At 42.4% G+C, this 18989-nt stretch overlaps 1 protein-coding gene across 2 annotated transcripts; it reads right to left on the bottom strand.

Moving 5' to 3' along the window:
• Positions 1–252: 252 nt before the first annotated feature.
• Positions 253–15150, bottom strand: LOC121870205. Of its 2 annotated transcripts, none has more exons than XM_042371974.1 (5): positions 15020–15150; positions 9381–9477; positions 4529–4642; positions 1904–2203; positions 253–1191 (listed from the first exon to the last, which is right to left on the bottom strand). In XM_042371974.1, the coding sequence occupies exons 2-4, from the start codon at positions 9467–9469 to the stop codon at positions 1966–1968; spliced, it is 441 nt and encodes a 146-aa protein (XP_042227908.1). In that variant the 5' UTR covers positions 9470–9477; positions 15020–15150; the 3' UTR covers positions 253–1191; positions 1904–1965. The 2 variants fall into 2 exon arrangements, with proteins under 2 accessions (XP_042227908.1, XP_042227909.1); XM_042371975.1 differs by having other exon boundaries at positions 9381–9471.
• Between the last annotated feature and the right edge of the window lie 3839 nt (positions 15151–18989).

Genomic DNA, 18989 nt, shown 5'->3' with positions numbered 1-18989 from the left:
ACACACACCCCCTCCCCACACACACCTCCCCACACACACACACACACACCTCTCCCCACACACACACACCTCTCCCACACACACACACACCTCCCCACACACACACACACACCTCCCCACACACACCCTCCCACACACACACCTCCCCATACACACACACCTCTCCCACACACACACACACCTCTCCCACACACACACACACCTCTCCCACACACACACACCTCTCCCACAGGGTCAATAAAACATAACTAACTCTGTCATTTCTTTAAACTTTATTATATACACAACCATCCATCACATTATTGACTGACTCATAAACAAGATATCAACACAATTGGAAAATACCATAAAATTAAATAAAAATACCGTAACAATAATAAAAGATTAATATATTAAAACCCTCAAAATTAAGTCAAATATTATTAAAATGATCTTAAAGAATAAATGACATTATATGAAATATCTCATTGCACGAATTCTAAAATTAACCAAATTATTTCTGATTTATTTGTGGTTTATTTGGCGTCAATATTATTATTAATTATTCTATTTTATTAAATTTTGGGTTAGGAAATATTTTTTGAGAATTAATAGAGATTAAATCTTTTGTTTATTTGTGTTGAATCGAAAGCAAAATCGATCATTTGTATTTGATATTTATTATAATTTTGTGAAACAGTTGAGATATTTTAAAGTGATTATTATAAGATTAAGATGTTAAAAATATATTAATCCAGCCTCTAAATAAAGTTAACTTAAGAGTTATTTTATAAATTTAAAATATAGGTAAAATAAAGTTGAATTTGAACGCCAATGTCAACACTATTTTCTGTTTACATTGTCAATCATTACGATACAGTATATTTACCTCTTTTAAAACATCAGAAAATCTTTATATGCAGTATCAGTTTCTTAAGCCATGATATATTAAATTATTTTAGTATCTATTTATTATTCCTTGTGTTTCTTCTTCACTTCCTCCGCCGTCATACGAAAATATCGAATATTCTGTGATAATCTTCATATTCACTCCTGTCTCCTCACACTCGTCAGGTTGGAAAAAACATCAATTACTAATATTTATCTATATTTTTCATTACTGTGTCTTTATAATTTGTTTTTAGGCTTGTTTATATCATGTACTGTAACGTAATATCCTGAGCATCAGCGGCAGGAGCCAGATGATAGTTCCTGTAAGAGAGAAGTGACGTCAATTAACAGGAGTTTTGAAAATATATTAAGGAAAATATCACAAATTAAACGCTGTAGTGTCATATAAGTGTTAAGTATAAGTTAAATTGGTAGATATAAGTAATATTCTAACTTATAATTAATATTTCACTTAAATCTTTACTAATAAGTGACTCGAACATTAGCTTAGGACAGTTTAAGTTAGCATTATAGTGGTTAATGTTTAGGCACAGTAAGCTGGGGTGGATAATCTTCAGGTGATCTAAATAAGTTGGGTTAATTTAACGAAAGAAAATAACCATTTAAATATCTATCAATACTGAATAGACTACAAGAACCGTCACCAAAATAGAGCTCTAGCAGTAGATGTGTCTGGAGATATATATAACAGGAAGATTAGTTACCCAGCTTATTTCACCTGATGCTAAATGGGGTTAGGTTAGGATTAGTATTACAACATTGAATCATCAGGTAAAATAATCTAAGGTTTCTAATCTAAATGTGAATCAATAATAGTATCCATCATAGTCAGAAAATGATCCGGATAATAGTAAAATAAGCGATGTAAGCAAAACATTTCCCGCCACCAGACAGACATGGAAGTACTCTACTGTACTGTGTAAACGTCTAACCATATAATCCTCGTAAGCAAAACATTTCCCGCCACCAGACAGACATGGAAGTACTCTACTGTACTGTGTAAACGTCTAACCATATAATCCTCAGAGTGAGATCTTGTCAGTGGATTATTTCTTCATTATTTAACCAATCTCTTTATTTTCCAGGGGTGTTGGCGCCACCTAGGAAATTGGAATCCTCGCCATTACCACCCATATCGCCTTCAGCACATGCAGGATCGCCCAAATTAAAGCAGAAGTTACGGCATTGACGATCAGTGTTAGTTGAACAGAAGGAACGGATGGATCGACCAGTTACTCTCAGGTTACGGAAGTCTATATTGGCAGCACTGGCCTTACCGAGTTGATCTAGTTCATGTTGGAGGCTTGACTCGCTGTGGTGGAGGTGAGAGATTATGAAAAGGTGTGGTGAGAGGTCAATAAGAGGTGTGGTGAGACGTTATAAATGGCTATAGTAGAGGTAGAGAGGTCATGAAAGAGGTGAGGTAGAGAGGTCATGAAAGAGGTGGTATGGGACTATACGGATTAAATTTAAAGGAGAAATTAAAGAGTTGAATTAAGGGCACTTTTAAGGGGCCCAAACTTGACCACTTAAGGGGGAGGATAAAGACTTGTTCCAGGAGACAGAGAGGGAGAGAGAGAGAGAGAGAGCTAATGTTCCTGAAAAATATCTAAATTATCACCATATCATTAGTTCATGTTTCTGTAAAAAATAATTATTATATATTAAGGTTAAGGGAGAATTATTAATAGCGTCAGCAAGCTTCATGTGTGCTGATCTTAAATTACTTCTACTACTACTACTACTACTACTACTACTACTACTACTACTACTACTACTACTAGCACAAGTACACAAGCTCACCCTCCAGGCATCAACAAGCAGCAGCCCCATATGCTTGTTTTGAGAAAGTTCATTGCATTTGTTGAGAGGGCTGTAGTGAAGAGGATGACTCGTAGGGTCCAGTAAGGTCTGGCAGTGACCGCCTCTTTCTCCCGGGGGAATTAAGTGAATCCCAATAGTTTTTCTCTGCCATGGCGCCGACCAGATCCTTGTAGTCACACCCATGCGAGAGTCCGGCGTTGATATAGCAGGTTCGTTTCCTGTGGGCGCTGGCGTTAGTACAGGCGTTGATGGCGTTGTTATGTGGGGTTAAAACGTCAGCGTGTATAGTTCAACGCTATATATTGGGGTTTATTGCATGCTGGGGTTGATTTGCGTTGTTGTGTAAGTGTTATGTTGCGTTGAAATGTTACCATGCATAGTTGAACGCTTTCGGATGCATGCACATGTTGATATTCACTGTTGTGGGAGGCTATGTGGCGTCTAAACGTCGGCGTGCACAGTTTACCCAGCTAAATTGTGTAGATTGCGTTCAGGCGTTGAAATTTATTAGTACATTAAGTTAGTTCTATTACGCTTCAACGCCTTTGATAGCATGCAGGCGTTGATAATTACTTAAGTAAGGTGGTTATGTTGCGTTTAAACGTCGGCGTGTACAGTTGAACGCCGGAGAAGGGGCGAGGTGTCTCAATGGTACACACTTTTAACGATGACATGTAGTACATATACAAACCTTTAACGTACACATGTACACATAGAAGCAAGCCTACGATGCGCGTGTACACATATACTGAAGCCTTAACGTACACATGTACACATAGAAGCAAGTCTACGATGCGCATGTACACATATACTGAAGCCTTAATGTACACATGTACACATAGAAGCAAGTCTACGATGGGCATGTACACATATACTGAAGCCTTAACGTACACATGTACACATAGAAGCAAGTCTACGATGGGCATGTACACATATACTGAAGCCTTAATGTACACATATACTTAACCTTTAACATACATATGTACTCAAATCTTAACACACACGTATACTGAAGCCTTATCGTACACATGCATTAGGACAGTCGGGTTAGGGGCGACTCAGAGCCCCAGGATATATATATTTGGTGTCATATTACGCGGTCACCCACCAACCGTTGTGAGGTCACGGTTGTGTTGGTCTAAGCCGTCAGGTCAGTTTAATCAGTCAACAAGTAGTGTGTCCGAGGTCATAAGAACATAAGAAAGTGGGATACTGCATCCAACTTATGTTTGAAGCTATCCAGGGTATTAGAGTTTATGGTGATATTTGGCAACTTGTTCCACTCATCCAAACCAATGTATCTTTGTAATGTCCCCTTTATATAAGAAAATAAGGAGTCTGCAATAGGCCAGTTGGCCTGTGACATGGCAGCTCCTGTCGAGAGTTACTACCACTCTCTATCATCCATGAATCTATCTAGCCTCCTTTTGAAACTTTCCAGAGTTCCAGCACTTACTACAAAGTTGCTAAGCTTGTTCCACTCGTCCACCACCCTATTTGTGAATCAAGTTCTTCCTATCTCCCCCCCTTTGTTTAGCCCTGACTTCCATTTATACACCTCTGTCATGTCGCCCCTCTACCTACATCTCGAGGAGTGCAAATTAACACGCTTTAACCTGTCTCTGTACTCAAGGTTCCTAATGCCCGGGATTAGTCTTGCCATTCTATAAATTAAGGGATTAACTATTATAATTAATATGACTCATTATTATTCATTATTACAAACTTATTTATTCACTAAACCAATATAAATAATCACAAGAGATAATTTATATTAAGAATCACTAAATATGTTATATTTTGGGTCGCTCACCGCATCCCAGGTTGAACATCTGTTGGGCTGGAGCCGTCCCAGCCGTTGAGAGTGGAGATAAGACGACGAATTAGCAACAGTTCTCGCAGGCGTTCTGGTATCTCGGCTGAATCACTGTAAAGAGAGGTAAGGGCAGATAATGAGAGACACAGTGAGAGGAAGAGAGGTAAGGGCAGATAATGAGAGTCAGTGAGAGGAAGAGAGGTAATGCAGTACGATGTCTTGGATTCGTTAGACTTTAGTGATACGGTTCATTAGCCTATTACTATCTTTAGGGCAATTCCCCAGCCAATCGAGAGAAGGATGTCTACGCTAGTCAAAAAGATTATCGCTTGCACAATCCAGCGTGAATATTTATTATAACTAATCATATTGACACAGGGCCGGATTTACCAATTGGCCAAGTAGGCCATTGGCCTTGGGCCCACCGGTATCTGGGGCCCCACTGAAACTAACTTGTCGCGCAGCGTGCCAGCGTATAACCTTGTTTCAAGTGTGCACCGAGTATTTCATTATGTAATATATTCAACCATAAGGGCCCTACAATAAGTACTGAGATGGGCCCTAACATAGGCCTGGAGTATGGGGCCCTGCACAAGTAGGCCCGGAGTATGGGGCCCTGTACACAAGTATAGGGCCTGGAGTATGGGGCCCTGTAAAAAGTAGATGCCCAGGCTGCACAATAAGTATAGGCTCGAGTATGGGCCCCTGTACAATAAGTATAGGCCTGGAGTATGGGGCCCTGTACAATAAGTAGGCTCATATGGGGCCCCTGTACAATAAGTATAGGGTCTATATGGGGCCCCTGTAACAAGTATAGGGCCTGGAGTATGGCCCTGTACAATAAGTATAGGGCCTATATGGGCCCCTGTACAATAAGTATAGGGCCTGGAGTATGGGGCCCCTGCAATAATAAGTATAGGCCTATAAATCCCTGCACACAGGGCCTGAGTATGGGGCCCTGTACAATAAGTATAGGCCTGGAGTATGGGGGCCCTGTACAATGTTAGGCTCATATGTGGGGCCCTGTACAATAAGTATAGGGCCTGAGTATGGGCCCTGTACAATAAGTATATGGGAGTATGGGGCCCTGTACAATAAGTATAGGTCTGGGAGTAGGGGCCCCTGTACAATAAGTATAGGCCTGAGTATGGGGCCCCTGTACAAGTATAGGGCCCGGAGTATAGGCTCCTGCAATAAGTATAGCTGGAGTCCCCTGTACAATAAGTATAGGGCCCGAATTCTGTACAAATAAGTATAGGGCCTGAGCATGGGGCCCTGTACAATAAGTATAGGCCGAGTATGGGGCCCGTACAATAAGTATAGGGCCTGAGTATGGGGCCTCTGTACAATAAGTATAGCCCGAGTATGGGGCCCCTGTACACAAGGCCTGGATATGGGGCCCTGCATAAGTATAGGCCTGGAGTATGGGGCCCCTGTACACAAGTATAGCCCTGAGTATGGGGCCCTGTACAATAAGTATAGGGCCTGAGTATGGGGCCCCCACACAAGTATAGCCCGGGAGTATGGGCCCTGTACAATAAGTATAGGGCCCGGAGTATGGGGCCCACAATAAGTATAGCCTGAGTATAGCCCCTGTACACAAGTATAGGCCGGGAGCATGGGGCCCCTGTACACAAGATAGGCCCTGAGTATGGGGCCCTGTACAACAAGTATAGGCCTGGAGTATGGGGCCCCTGTACAACAAGTATAGGGCCTGAGTATGGGGCCCCTGTACACAAGTATAGGGCCTGATATAGATCCTGTACACAAGTATAGGGCCCGGAGTATGGGGCCTGTACAACAAGTATAGGCCTGAGAGGCCTCTGTACAATAAGTATAGGGCTCCGGAGTATGGCCTCACAATAAGTATAGGGCCCGAGTATGGGCCCCTGTACAATAAGTATAGGGCTGAGTATGGGGCCCTGTACAATAAGTATAGGGCCCGGAGTATGGGGCCCCTGTACAATAAATATAGGGCCGGAGTATGGGGGCCTGTACAATAAGTATAGGGCCCGGAGTATGGGGCCCCTGTACAATAAGTATAGGGCCCGGAGTATGGGGCCCCTGTACAATAAGTATAGGGCCCGGAGTATGGGGCCCTGTACAATAAGTATAGGGCCGGGTATGGGGCCCTGTACAATAAGTATAGGGCCGGAGTATGGGGCCCCTGTACAATAAGTATAGGGCCCGGAGTATGGGGCCCATACCAATAAGTATAGGGCCGGAGTATGGGGCCCCTGTACAATAAGTATAGGCCCAGGTATGGGGCCCCTGTACAATAAGTATAGGGCCCGGGTATGGGGCCCTGTACAATAAGTATAGGGCCCGGAGTATGGGGCCCTGTACAATAAGTATAGGCCAGGTATGGGGCCCTGTACAATAAGTATAGGGCCCGGTATGAGGATCTGTACTGCAATAAGTATAGGGCCGGGTATGAGGGCCCCTGTACAATAAGTATAGGGCCGGAGTATGGGGCCCCTGTACAACAAGTATAGGGCCGGGTATGGGGCCTGTTACAATAAGTATAGGGCCGGAGTATGGGGCCCTGTTACAATAAGTATAGGGCCGGAGTATGAGGGCCCCTGTACAATAAGTATAGGGGCCAGGTATGAGGCCCCTGTACAATAGTATAGGCGGAGTATGGGGCCTGTACAATAAGTATAGGGCCCGGAGTATGGGGCCTGTACAATAAGTATAGGGCCCGGAGTATGGGGCCCCTGTACAATAAGTATAGGGCCCGGAGTATGGGGCCCTGTACAATAAGTATAGGGCCCGGAGAATGGGGCCCTGTACAATAAGTATAGGGCCCGGAGTATGGGGCCCCTGTACAATAAGTATAGGGCCCGGAGTATGGGGCCCCTGTACAATAAGAATAGGGCCCGGAGTATGGGGCCCCTGTACAATAAGTATAGGGCCCGGAGTATGGGGGCCCTGTACAATAAGTATAGGGCCTTGAGTATGGGGCCCCTGTACAATAAGTATAGGGCCCGGAGTATGGGGGCCCTGTACAATAAGTATAGGGCCCGGAGTATGGGGCCCCTGTACAATAAGTATAGGGCTCGGAGTATGGGGCCCCTGTACAATAAGTATAGGGCCCGGAGTATGGGGCCCCTGTACAATAAGTATAGGCCCGGAGTATGGGGCCCCTGTACAATAAGTATAGGGCCCGGAGTATGGGGCCCCTGTACAATAAGTATAGGGCCCGGAGTATGGGGCCCCTGTACAATAAGTATAGGGCCCGGAGTATGGGGCCCCTGTACAATAAGTATAGGCCTGCAGTGGTCGTCAACTGGTGGGCCACGGACTAGGCCCTGTAGTAAAATGAAGAAATAAGATAAAATAAGAAAAAAAAAAATATATATATATAAATTGTTTTAAATGTCCGTGTACCACCATCGATCTGTCTATAAGAGAGAGAGAGAGAGAGAGAGAGAGAGAGAGAGAGAGAGACCTTCACGTGCGGGGACAGGATCATTTCACGTTCAGTAAGTGTCAGCTCGCTCAGCCAGTCATTGAAACATGCAAACATTTCTATAAATTTGGGGGCCCACTGATGAGTTTGGCCCGGGGCCCACAAGTAGGAGCCCCGAGTATAAGCTCTCTCTCTCTCTCTCTCTCTCTCACCGTTGTTTACACTCGCTGGGGACACAGTTGCCAGCTAGACATTAAACATTATTAAGTGTCACCGGCCTATCAGCTTAATGGTCCCTTGGGAGCGTTTCTCTGCCTAGGATGGACGACGACCGTGTTTAAGAGATCTTTTCTTTACTAGGTGCGTCAAGGATCCCGGTTTACGAAATTATTAGTGATTACTGAAATGAGTTTTAATATGATAGATGATGATGATAATGATGATAATGATGATGATGATGATGATGATCTTTTTATTAGCTGGGGCGATGATTCTTCAGGTGATCCTAGCAACATATTCCACCAAATCTCGTTAATTGACCTATTAACGTTCACAAAAGCCCAGTAAGTTCTTGATTATAAAGTAATGATCTGAGTTTAATTAGTGAAAGTAATTTGATATAATTTGTTGATAATTAAGGATGAATTACCTAAGATATGGGTAGTTTAGATAGCTTATATTCCCCTCTGGCATGGATAAGGCTATATTATAATAACCATATATCTTGGTCCACCGCTTAAATAACCCTTATATAGATTATCACCATCACTAACCCTATAATAGACCATTTTGAGGCCATATGCTCTTGATATTCTGAGGTCAATATTTATTTTTTTACGGGAATATAGTAAGAATTGAAGTAATGACAAATATATTAGTTTGTGTTCGTTGTGTCTTAATTAGGTAAATGATAATAATAATAATATAAACTTTAGGCCCGTTGTGTCTTAGGTAAATAATAATAATATAAACTTTAGGCCCGTTGTGTCTTAGGTAAATAATAATAATATAAACTTTAGGCCCGTTGTGTCTTAGGTAAATAATAATAATATAAACTTTAGGCCCGTTGTGTCTTAGGTAAATAATAATAATATAAACTTTAGGCCCGTTGTGTCTTAGGTAAATAATAATAATATAAACTTTAGGCCCGTTGTGTCTTAGGTAAATAATAATAATATAAACTTTAGGCCCGTTGTGTCTTAGGTAAATAATAATAATATAAACTTTAGGCCCGTTGTGTCTTAGGTAAATAATAATAATATAAACTTTAGGCCCGTTGTGTCTTAGGTAAATAATAATAATATAAACTTTAGGCCCGTTGTGTCTTAGGTAAAATTATCAGTAATTATAAACAGCAAACTCAACGCTAATTACCAACATAGTTATTGAGATATAAAAAGTTTCTTCACAGCAACAGTAATTATTAACAGTAGTTACCTCTCTTGTATAGGATGAGGGTGTGGAACAGCCAAGGTGACCCACAGTAGCAGGGTCGCGCTCAGTAGACACCAGCTACCGCCCATCATCACTGTCTCTTGAACAAAACATGGTCATTATTTAAATATTTACTATAATACCTGATCTAACCTAACAATAACCTGCCCTAACACTAACCTACCCTAACACTAACCTAACAGTAACCTGCCCTAACACTAACCTGCCCTAACACTAACCTAACAGTAACCTGCCCTAACACTAACCTGCCCTAACACTAACCTAACAGTAACCTGCCCTAACACTAACCTAACAGTAACCTGCCCTAACACTAACCTAACAGTAACCTGCCCTAACAATAACCTGCCCTAACACTTGCTTACCTAACACCTAACTAACAGTAACCTGCCCTAACACTAACCTGCTAACACTAACCTAACAGTAACCTGCCCTAACACTAACCTAACAGTAACCTGCCCTAGCACTAACCTGCCCTAACACTAACCTAACGATGACACTGCCCTAACACTAACCTAACAGTAACCTGCCCTAACAATAGCTTACTTGCCCTAACACTAACCTAACGGTAACCCCACCTTTGCCCCAACCTTTCAACACTAACCTAACAGTAACCTTTCTTACTAACCTAACGGTAACCTGCCCTAACACTAACCTGGCAATAACCTTAGCACAACACTAACCTAACGGTAACCTTTCTTGCTAACCTAACGGTGACACTTAGCACAACACTTCAACCTAACATTGACATAACACCAACACTAACCTAACAGTAACCTGCCCTAACACTAACCCCTAACAGTAACCTGCCCTAACACAACCCTATGATAACCTGCCCTAACACTAACCCTAACAGTAACCTGCCCTAACACTAACCTAACAATAACCTGCCCTAACACTAACCTAACAGTAACCTGCCCTAACACTAACCTAACAGTAACCTGCCCTAACACTAACCTAACACTAACCTGCCCTAACACTAACCTAACAGTAACCTGCCCTAACACTAACCTAACAGTAACCTGCCCTAACACTAACCTAACCAACCTGTATCCTAATTGTCAATACTTCAGGATAGTTGTTCAGAGTAATTAAACAGATAATATCAGTAAAATGACCCACAATTAGTACTACTTAATTGCCTCATTAACAAGAGACATCATCAACGCCTTCATTATAAAGTCAGTCAACAACGAAGGTTTTTTTTAACTCTGGGATAATTTACGTTTTTCTAATAATCCGCATCACTAAAATAATCTCTCTCTCTCCCCCTCTCCCTCTCTCTCTCCCTCTCTCCCTCCATCAATAAACTAGCCTCACCTATAGCGCAGGTTGGGGTTGTCTGCAACAAAGGAGTTAGGCCTTCCATGTTGAGCCGCACAAAGTGGACAGTGACCACATAACATTATCAAGATCGTGTGAGTGATTGTAGTGGAACACGTTACCAATTATCATCATTAACTCGAATACGCTGGATAGCTTCAAACATGGGTTGGATGCTTATATGAGAAATAGGGGCTGGGTGTAAACGGGACTGCCCAGATGGGGTCAGGAGGCCTCCAACCACAAAATCATTGCCATATGACAAAACTTTTATTTTATTTTTTACGGAGTTGTGGTGACGGCCGTGCTGAAGGCCAACCAGGGAGTGTAGAGCTGTGCCTTTAGTTACATCAGTTGATAGTTTCGTCAGTGACTGCGGATTGCCAGGTAAAATTGCGAGCATTACATGCCCAGTACTTGGCAGCAGTGCGTAACACAAGTGACCGATCGCCCTAACAGCTATCAGGTGATAATTGGTGAGGGTAAAATAAAGGTTTACTCTCTCTCTTCACTGGGTAATATTCTAAATTAATCTGCTCAGAGTATTTATTTAACAATTTATTAACCTCTCTGTATATGTCAGTCTAGGGAGCGTAACAACCATTGACACACCCTACAGTCCCAGGAGACCTGACCCAGGTTGGTAAATAATTAACATGATCTTGCGAAATGACCGCGTTTGAGATAACTCATTATCAACAGTCGGGCTCAGGCCACACCTCGCTCACAGACGGCAGTGAAGTAGTATACTTAGTGTGAGGAAGACGTCCCCAGGCATCTACTCAACGTATAACAAAAGTAAGTCGGTTGGCCTGTGCATGGCAGCCCCTGTCGAGAGTTACTACCACTCTCTATCATCCATGAATCTATCTAGCCTCCTTTTAAAACTTTCCAGAGTTCCAGCACTTACTACAAAGATGCTAAGCTTGTTCCACTCGTCCACCACCCTATTTGTGAACCAGTTTCTTCCTATCTCGCTCCTAAACCTAAACTTATCCAACTTGAATCCGTTGCTCCGAGTCCTATCCTGCTCAGATATTATAAGAACTTTATCTATATCCCCTTTATTGATTCCTTTCACCCACTTAAATACTTCTATCATATCTCCCCGCACTCTTCGTCTTTCTAGGGAATGCAAGATAAGTTTCTTTAACCTATCCTGATATGGAAGGTTTCTAAGTCCCGGAATCATTTTTGTCATTCTTCGCTGCACCGACTCTAGTGAATTGATATCCATTCTATAATAAGGGCACCAGAACTGAACCGCATAATCGAGGTGCGGCCTGACTAGTGCAAGATATAGTTGCAATAAGACCTCTGCACTCTTGTTACTTACACTTCTAGATATAAAAAGCTAATACTCTGTTTGCCTTATTTCGAACATTAACGCACTGTTTTCTAGGCCGTAGGTCCGGGCTTACAAGTACCCCTAAGTCTCTTTCACAAGTCGACTTCTCTAGGTTGATGTTGTTAAGGCTGTATACATTGACAGTATTTGTTCTTCCAGTATTAAGTACGCTGCACTTGCTGGTGTTGAATTTCATCTGCCATTTCTCAGACCACCCCTGCAGTTTATTTAGATCCTCCTGTAGTGTATCTGCATCCTGCCCTGAATTAATCTGCCGCCCTATTTTGGTGTCCTACCTTACCTCTTCACTAATACTCAGATAACCACCCAGGGCATCCAACGGTTGATAACCATAATTGAATAACCTTGGGATCGAAGCGACCTTAGAAGGGGGAGCTATAACCAGATTACAGAAGGGAGATAGTATAAGGGTTAATACCACCTTAGAAATGGAGTCATTCTCACCTTTATGACTTCCAGAACGCCGCCAATACAACAGCTGTGACAATAGGCTTCTTGTTTTATTCCCGATGAAGGTGTTTGTGGTACGTGTGTGTGGGAGGACTTTGATGCTTTTGAGTACGATTTTAAACCAGTGGGGACTTTCATAGGTCCTTCAGTACGATTTTAATCCATTGAGTACGATTTTTAACCCGAGTACTATTTCTGTCCAATGAGTATTGTCAGTACGGGGCCCACTCCTGTTCGTAGTCTACATAAACAATCTAGATACTGCGTGCGTGTGTGTGTTTAACTTGTACACCCCTCTCTCTCTCTCTCTCTCTCTCTCCCTCTCTCTCTCTCTCTCTCTCTCTCTCTCTCTCTCTCCTCTCTCTCTCTCTCTCTCTCTCTCTCTCTCTCTCTCCCTCTCTCTCTCTCTCTCTCCAAACAATAATCACTGGTAATATCTGTTAATTGTTTTAAAATTATTTGTTTTTTTTAATTCAATGACATAATTACTTTTCCGTTAATGATGATTGTGTGTGTGTGTGTGTGTGTGTGTTTTGTGTGGGCAATATTGTTTGTTTACGTTTCAGCCACAGGCACTTATTAATTTACTTATTTCCATAAAAGTACTTTAATAATAGCGTTCACTTACATTAGTTACCGTCAAAACTATAAAATTCCAATATTACACACACACACACACACACACACACACACCCCTTGCCGCAGGGAAGAACATTTTGAGAACCTTTTTAGTCGATGAAATTCTCTCGTTCGTATTTGAGGATGATGTGCAATTGCATACGAATGATTCCCTCCTATATACTATATGTGCAATGTTGCAGAGATATTTGGCGTGTTGCAAGATGCATTTGGCAGTGTGGAAAATGGCTGAAAGATCAAATAGGATTTATCTTATGGGGAAATACATCACCGTATTGTTCAGTTCTGGTGACCGTATTGTTCAGTTCTGGTCACCGTATTGTTCAGTTCTGGTCACCGTATTGTTCAGTTCTGGTCACCGTATTGTTCAGTTCTGGTCACCGTATTGTTCCGGTTCTGGTCACCGTATTGTTCAGTTCTGGTCACCGTATTGTTCAGTTCTGGTCACCGTATTACAGAATGGATATAGAATCCTTGGAAAGAATTCAGAGGAGAATGACAAGACTAATCCCGGGCATTAGGAACCTTGAGTACAGAGACAGGTTAAGCATCTTAAATCACTCCTCGAGACGTAGAGTGAGGGCGACCTGATAGAGGTGTATAAAGTGGAAAACGGGGGCTAAACGAGGGGCATTACAAAGGTACTCAAACTATCCAACCAGGAGCGAACTCGTAACAATGGTTTTAAATTAGACAAATTTAGATTTAGGCGTGAAATAGGTAAACACTGGTTTGGAAACAGAGTAGTGGACGAGTGGAACAAGTTACCAAATATCATCATTAACTCGAATACGCTGAATAGCTTCAAACATAGGTTGGATGAGCAATAGGGGTTGGGTGTAAACGGGACTGCCCAGTATGGCCCGCTGCAGTTTCCTCCATTCTTATGTTCTTAAACACAAGATGACGTTATTATCACACGGACTCTACCTTAATGCGTTAACTTAACACTGGTTTGGTTTGAACCTGTACTCAGGGGGTTAATATAGCGCTCGTCTCGGGAGGACTAAAAATCGTACTCAAATGGTTAAGACAATACTCAATAGATTAAAATAGTACTGGGGGGGGGGGGTTAAGAACATAAGCAGTTGGCCTGTGACATGGCAGCTCCTGTCGAGAGTTACTACCACTCTCTATCATCCATGAATCTATCTAGCCTCCTTTTGAAACTTTCCAGCGTCCCAGCACTTACTACAAAGTTGCTAAGCTTGTTCCACTTCTATCATATCTCCCCGCACTCTTCGTCTTTCTAGGGAATGCAAGTTAAGTTTCTTTAACCTATCCTGATATGGAAGGTTTCTAAGTCCCGGAATCATTTTCGTCATTCTTCGCTGCACCGACTCTAGTGAATTGATATCCATTCTATAATAGGGGCACCAGAACTGAACCGCATAATCGAGGTGCGGCCTGACTAGTGCGAGACATAGTTGCAATAAGACCTCTGCACTCTTGTAACTTACACTTCTAGATATAAGACCCAATACTCTGTTTGCCTTATTTCGAACATTAACGCACTGTTTTCTAGGCCGTAGGTCCGGGCTTACAAGTACCCCTAAGTCTCTTTCACAAGTCGACTTCTCTAGGTTGATGTTGTTAAGGCTGTATACATTATAACACACTCACCGCTCAACACACTCACCACCAACACACTCACCGTCCAACACACTCACCACCAACACACTCACCCTCCAACACACTCACCACCAACACACTCACCACCCAACACACTCACCACCAACACACTCACCGTCCAACACACTCACCGTCCAACACACTCACCGTCCAACACACTCACCGTCCAACACACTCACCCTCCAACACACTCACCACCCAACACACTCACCTTGTTAACAGACGTAAAGATGGCCACCAATTAAAGAAGATCCTCAAATGGTCGTTCCGTGTGGTGAAGAGGTCAGGTCAGGTCAGGTCAGGAGAGGTCGGCTGTGTTCTTTCTGCCAGGTTCCTTCCGGTTGCAAGCGATGACTGAGAGGCCCACGGGGTTTATATAACCAGGGTGAAGGGGCGGGGTCTTGGCTGCCATTGGATGATCTCAGGTGACGTTGCAAGTCAAACCTTCATTCTGATTGGCTGGTATTACATGACGTCATGGTCCCATATATACCCTATTGGACCAGGTTAATATTGAGATAATTTTATCCCCAAAAATACAATTAAAACAAAAGTAACTAAATAAAGGATGAAAATATAATACAATGAACAATTAAACACAAATACAACCATTAAATAACTCACCGTAAAATACAGCATAAATAATCGATATATTGAGAAAAAAGTCGAGAATTGTCAAAATAACTAACTTGAGGTGAGGTGAGATGAGGTGAGATGAGGTGAGGTGAGGTGAGATAAGGTGAGGTGAGGTGAGGTGAGATGAGGTGAGATGAGATGAGGTGAGATGAGGTGAGGTGAGGTGAGGTGAGATGAGGTGAGGAGAGGTGAGGTGAGGTGAGGAGCCTCGGTATAAGGTTCTTTATAAGGAATTGGATCACATGAAGAATCGTCACCCCAGTTTATTTCACCTAACCTAATGCTATTTCGGGATTAAGTTAGGTTCTGACTAATCACAGAACAGGTACAACCTTCCTAGCCAATCATAAGACAGTTACAATCTCCCTAACCAATCACAGGGGAGATATTTTGTCGGCAACCAATTACAAGAAAAAACAACCTTGCCAACCAATCACAAGATAGACCCAACATCCTCAGCCAATAGAAGTGGAGATACACCAACCATAAGCGTGTCTAACCAATCAGGCGAATCATTTACGCTACGAATCTTTTCTGATCAGTAATTCATGAAGGGGCGAGTTTTACCCCCACTGGTTGAGGGAGGGAAGGAGGGAAGGAAGGAGGAAGGAGGGAAGGAGGGAGGAAGGAGGAGGAAGGAGGGAGGAGGAAGGGAAGGAGGAGGAGGAAGGAGGAGGAAGGAGGGAGGGGGAAGGGAAGGAGGAGGAGGAGGAGGGAAGGGAGGGAGGAGGGAAGGAGGGTGAGGGAGGGGGAGGGAGGAAGGAAGGAGAGGGGGAAGGGAGGGAGTGAGGGGAAGGGAGGGGGAAGGAAGGAGGGAGGGAAGGAGGGAAGGAAGGAGGGAGGGAGGGAGGGAGGGAGGGAGATAAGAAGCATCCTTTTAAATCCGTGTTACCTCACTACCTCACCCGGATTTAAATAGACCCAAAGATTATCATTATTTATTATTATTATTATTTATTATTATTATTATTATTATTATTGTTATTATTATTATTATTATTGTTGTTGTTGTTGTTGTTGTTGTTGTTGTTGTTGTCACCAGAAATTCGTAAACACTCTACAAACAATAGCAATTATAAACACATCACTTGTTTACACCAACAGTAGATAAACAGCATTAGTTTTCGTCATTGAGTGGCGTATACTCCATCACCCATTATATTAGACCTCCCGGGGCCAGTAACACATCTATGGGCCTTAATCGGGACAATTTATCTTAGTTACCCATTATATTAGACCTCCCGGGGCCAGTAACACATCTATGGGCCTTAATCGGGACAATTTATCTTAGTCACCCATTATATTAGACCTCCCGGGGCCAGTAACACATCTATGGGCTTTAATAGGGACAATTTATCTTAGTTACCCATTATATTAGACCTCCCGGGGCCAGTAACACATCTATGGGCCTTAATAGGGACAATTTATCTTAGTTACCCATTATATTAGATCTCACGGGGCCAGTAACACATCTATGGGCTTTAATAGGGACAATTTATCTTAGTTACCCATTATATTAGACCTCCCGGGGCCAGTAACACATCTAATGGGCTTTAATAGGGACAATTTATCTTAGTTACCCATTATATTAGACCTCCCGGGGCCAGTAACACATCTATGGGCTTTAATAGGGACAATTTATCTTAGTTACCCATTATATTAGACCTCCCGGGGCCAGTAACACATCTATGGGCATTAATAGGGACAATTTATCTTAGTTACCCATTATATTAGACCTCCCGGGGCCAGTAACACATCTATGGGCCTTAATAGGGACAATTTATCTTAGTTACCCATTATATTTGACCTCCCGGGGCCAGTAACACATCTATGGGCTTTAATAGGGACAATTTATCTTAGTTACCCATTTTTATATTTATTTGGGGGAATTTTTATTTATTTGGGGAAAATTTTCGTGGTTTTAGGGAATTTTATATCATTGTGGTGGATTTGGGGAGAATTTTTATTAAGTTATTTCAAGGTTTTATTTCCTAGTTAGATTAGGTTAAGTAAGATTAGATTAGGTTAGGTTACGTTAGATTAGGTTACGTTAGGTTACGTTAGATTAGGTTAGGTTAGATTAGGTTAGGTTACGTTAGATTAGGTTAGGTTACGTTAGATTAGGTTAGGTTAGGTTTAATAATCAGTCAACAAACGAATGGTGTTGAAAAATAGACCATAAAAACAGCTTTAATTACTGTGACCGATTATCCAGAATGAAGGTTTTGTTGGCAAGAGTGTGCTATACGTCAGTGGTGGTGGAGGGTCGAAATCACCTCCAATTGGGCTTGAAATTGACCTTTGTTGACCTTAAGTCACTCAGGTCAATTAGGCCCAAATGTATCGATGCATTATTGTAATGATGTGTTGTCTTTTTTGTGGGTAGTAAGGTGGTCTCTCTCTCTCTCTCTCTCTCTCTCTCTCTCTCTCTCTCTCTCTCTCTCTCTCTCTCTCTCTCTCTCTCTCTCTCTCTCTCTCTCTCTCTCTAACTCTCTCTCTCCTCTCTCTCTCTCTCTCTCTCTCTCTCTCTCTCTCTCTCTCGTCTCCGTGAAGCTCCAGTAATCAATCATTAAGTCATACTGTGAGAGGTAAATAATTTCTTTCAACCATTACTTAATTAATGTTTAAGTTAATGTGGTAGGTTGGGTGTGGGGTGGTGGTGGTGTGGGTGGGTGTGTGGGTGGGGTGTGGGTGTGTGGGGGTGGGAGGGTGTGGGTGTGTGGGGGTGGGAGGGTGTGGACAATTACTATCACCAATAACATTCTCTCATCACCAGTTAAAACAAAGCTTTTTAGAATTAGTCTTTATCACATGAACATTAGACACCCCAGCTTATCTCACGTGAAGATTAACCACCCCAATGTTATTCTGGTAATACAGTTGTTAGGTGGACGTAATAAACTGGAAGACACACGTGAACGACCCTTGTTTCAATGTTTATGGCACTTGTCACAGGAGATGGGTTCAATTAGTTACACCCCCAAAGAATAACATTTAGACACACATAGCCCCGCCCATACGATGTGCCAACCAATCAGGGTAACAGAACATAAGGACCCTTGGAAAATAACTATTCTGATTGGAGACTGAAAAAGGCCTCGACAGCAGGATAGCCAATGTAAGAAAGAACATAAGAACAAAGTGGGATACTGCAGGAGGTTCATACAGTTTGGTTGTTGAAGTGAGGGGGTGAGGTTCCTGTGTGGCCCGGCAGTACTCAAGGATCGGTAATGTGTTTTCTCTCTAGTTTTACGGGTATATAGTGAGCTCCCCTCCCCACGGTATCTAGTTAGAAATAGGATGAACGTAGGTGCCCTCATGTCACCTCCTTGCTGAATAAGGGTAGTGATAACCGTCTCACACAAAGGTTCCCTCAGTAACAGATGGATGGATACAATCAGCAAAAGACCGTCATCAGTGGATCTGTTTTCGGCTGGATAAATATTAAATAATCCATAGGTAGAATTATTATAATAATAAACTATTCATTGTTATTAAACATGAGAAGTTTCCAAATGTTCTTATATTTGGTTAATGTAGAAAAT

The sequence above is a fragment of the Homarus americanus genome, unplaced genomic scaffold (genome assembly GCF_018991925.1).
Source record: "Homarus americanus isolate GMGI-L3 unplaced genomic scaffold, GMGI_Hamer_2.0 scaffold37663, whole genome shotgun sequence".
NCBI lineage: Eukaryota > Metazoa > Arthropoda > Malacostraca > Decapoda > Nephropidae > Homarus > Homarus americanus.
This window is presented reverse-complemented; position numbering and strand designations above follow the sequence as displayed.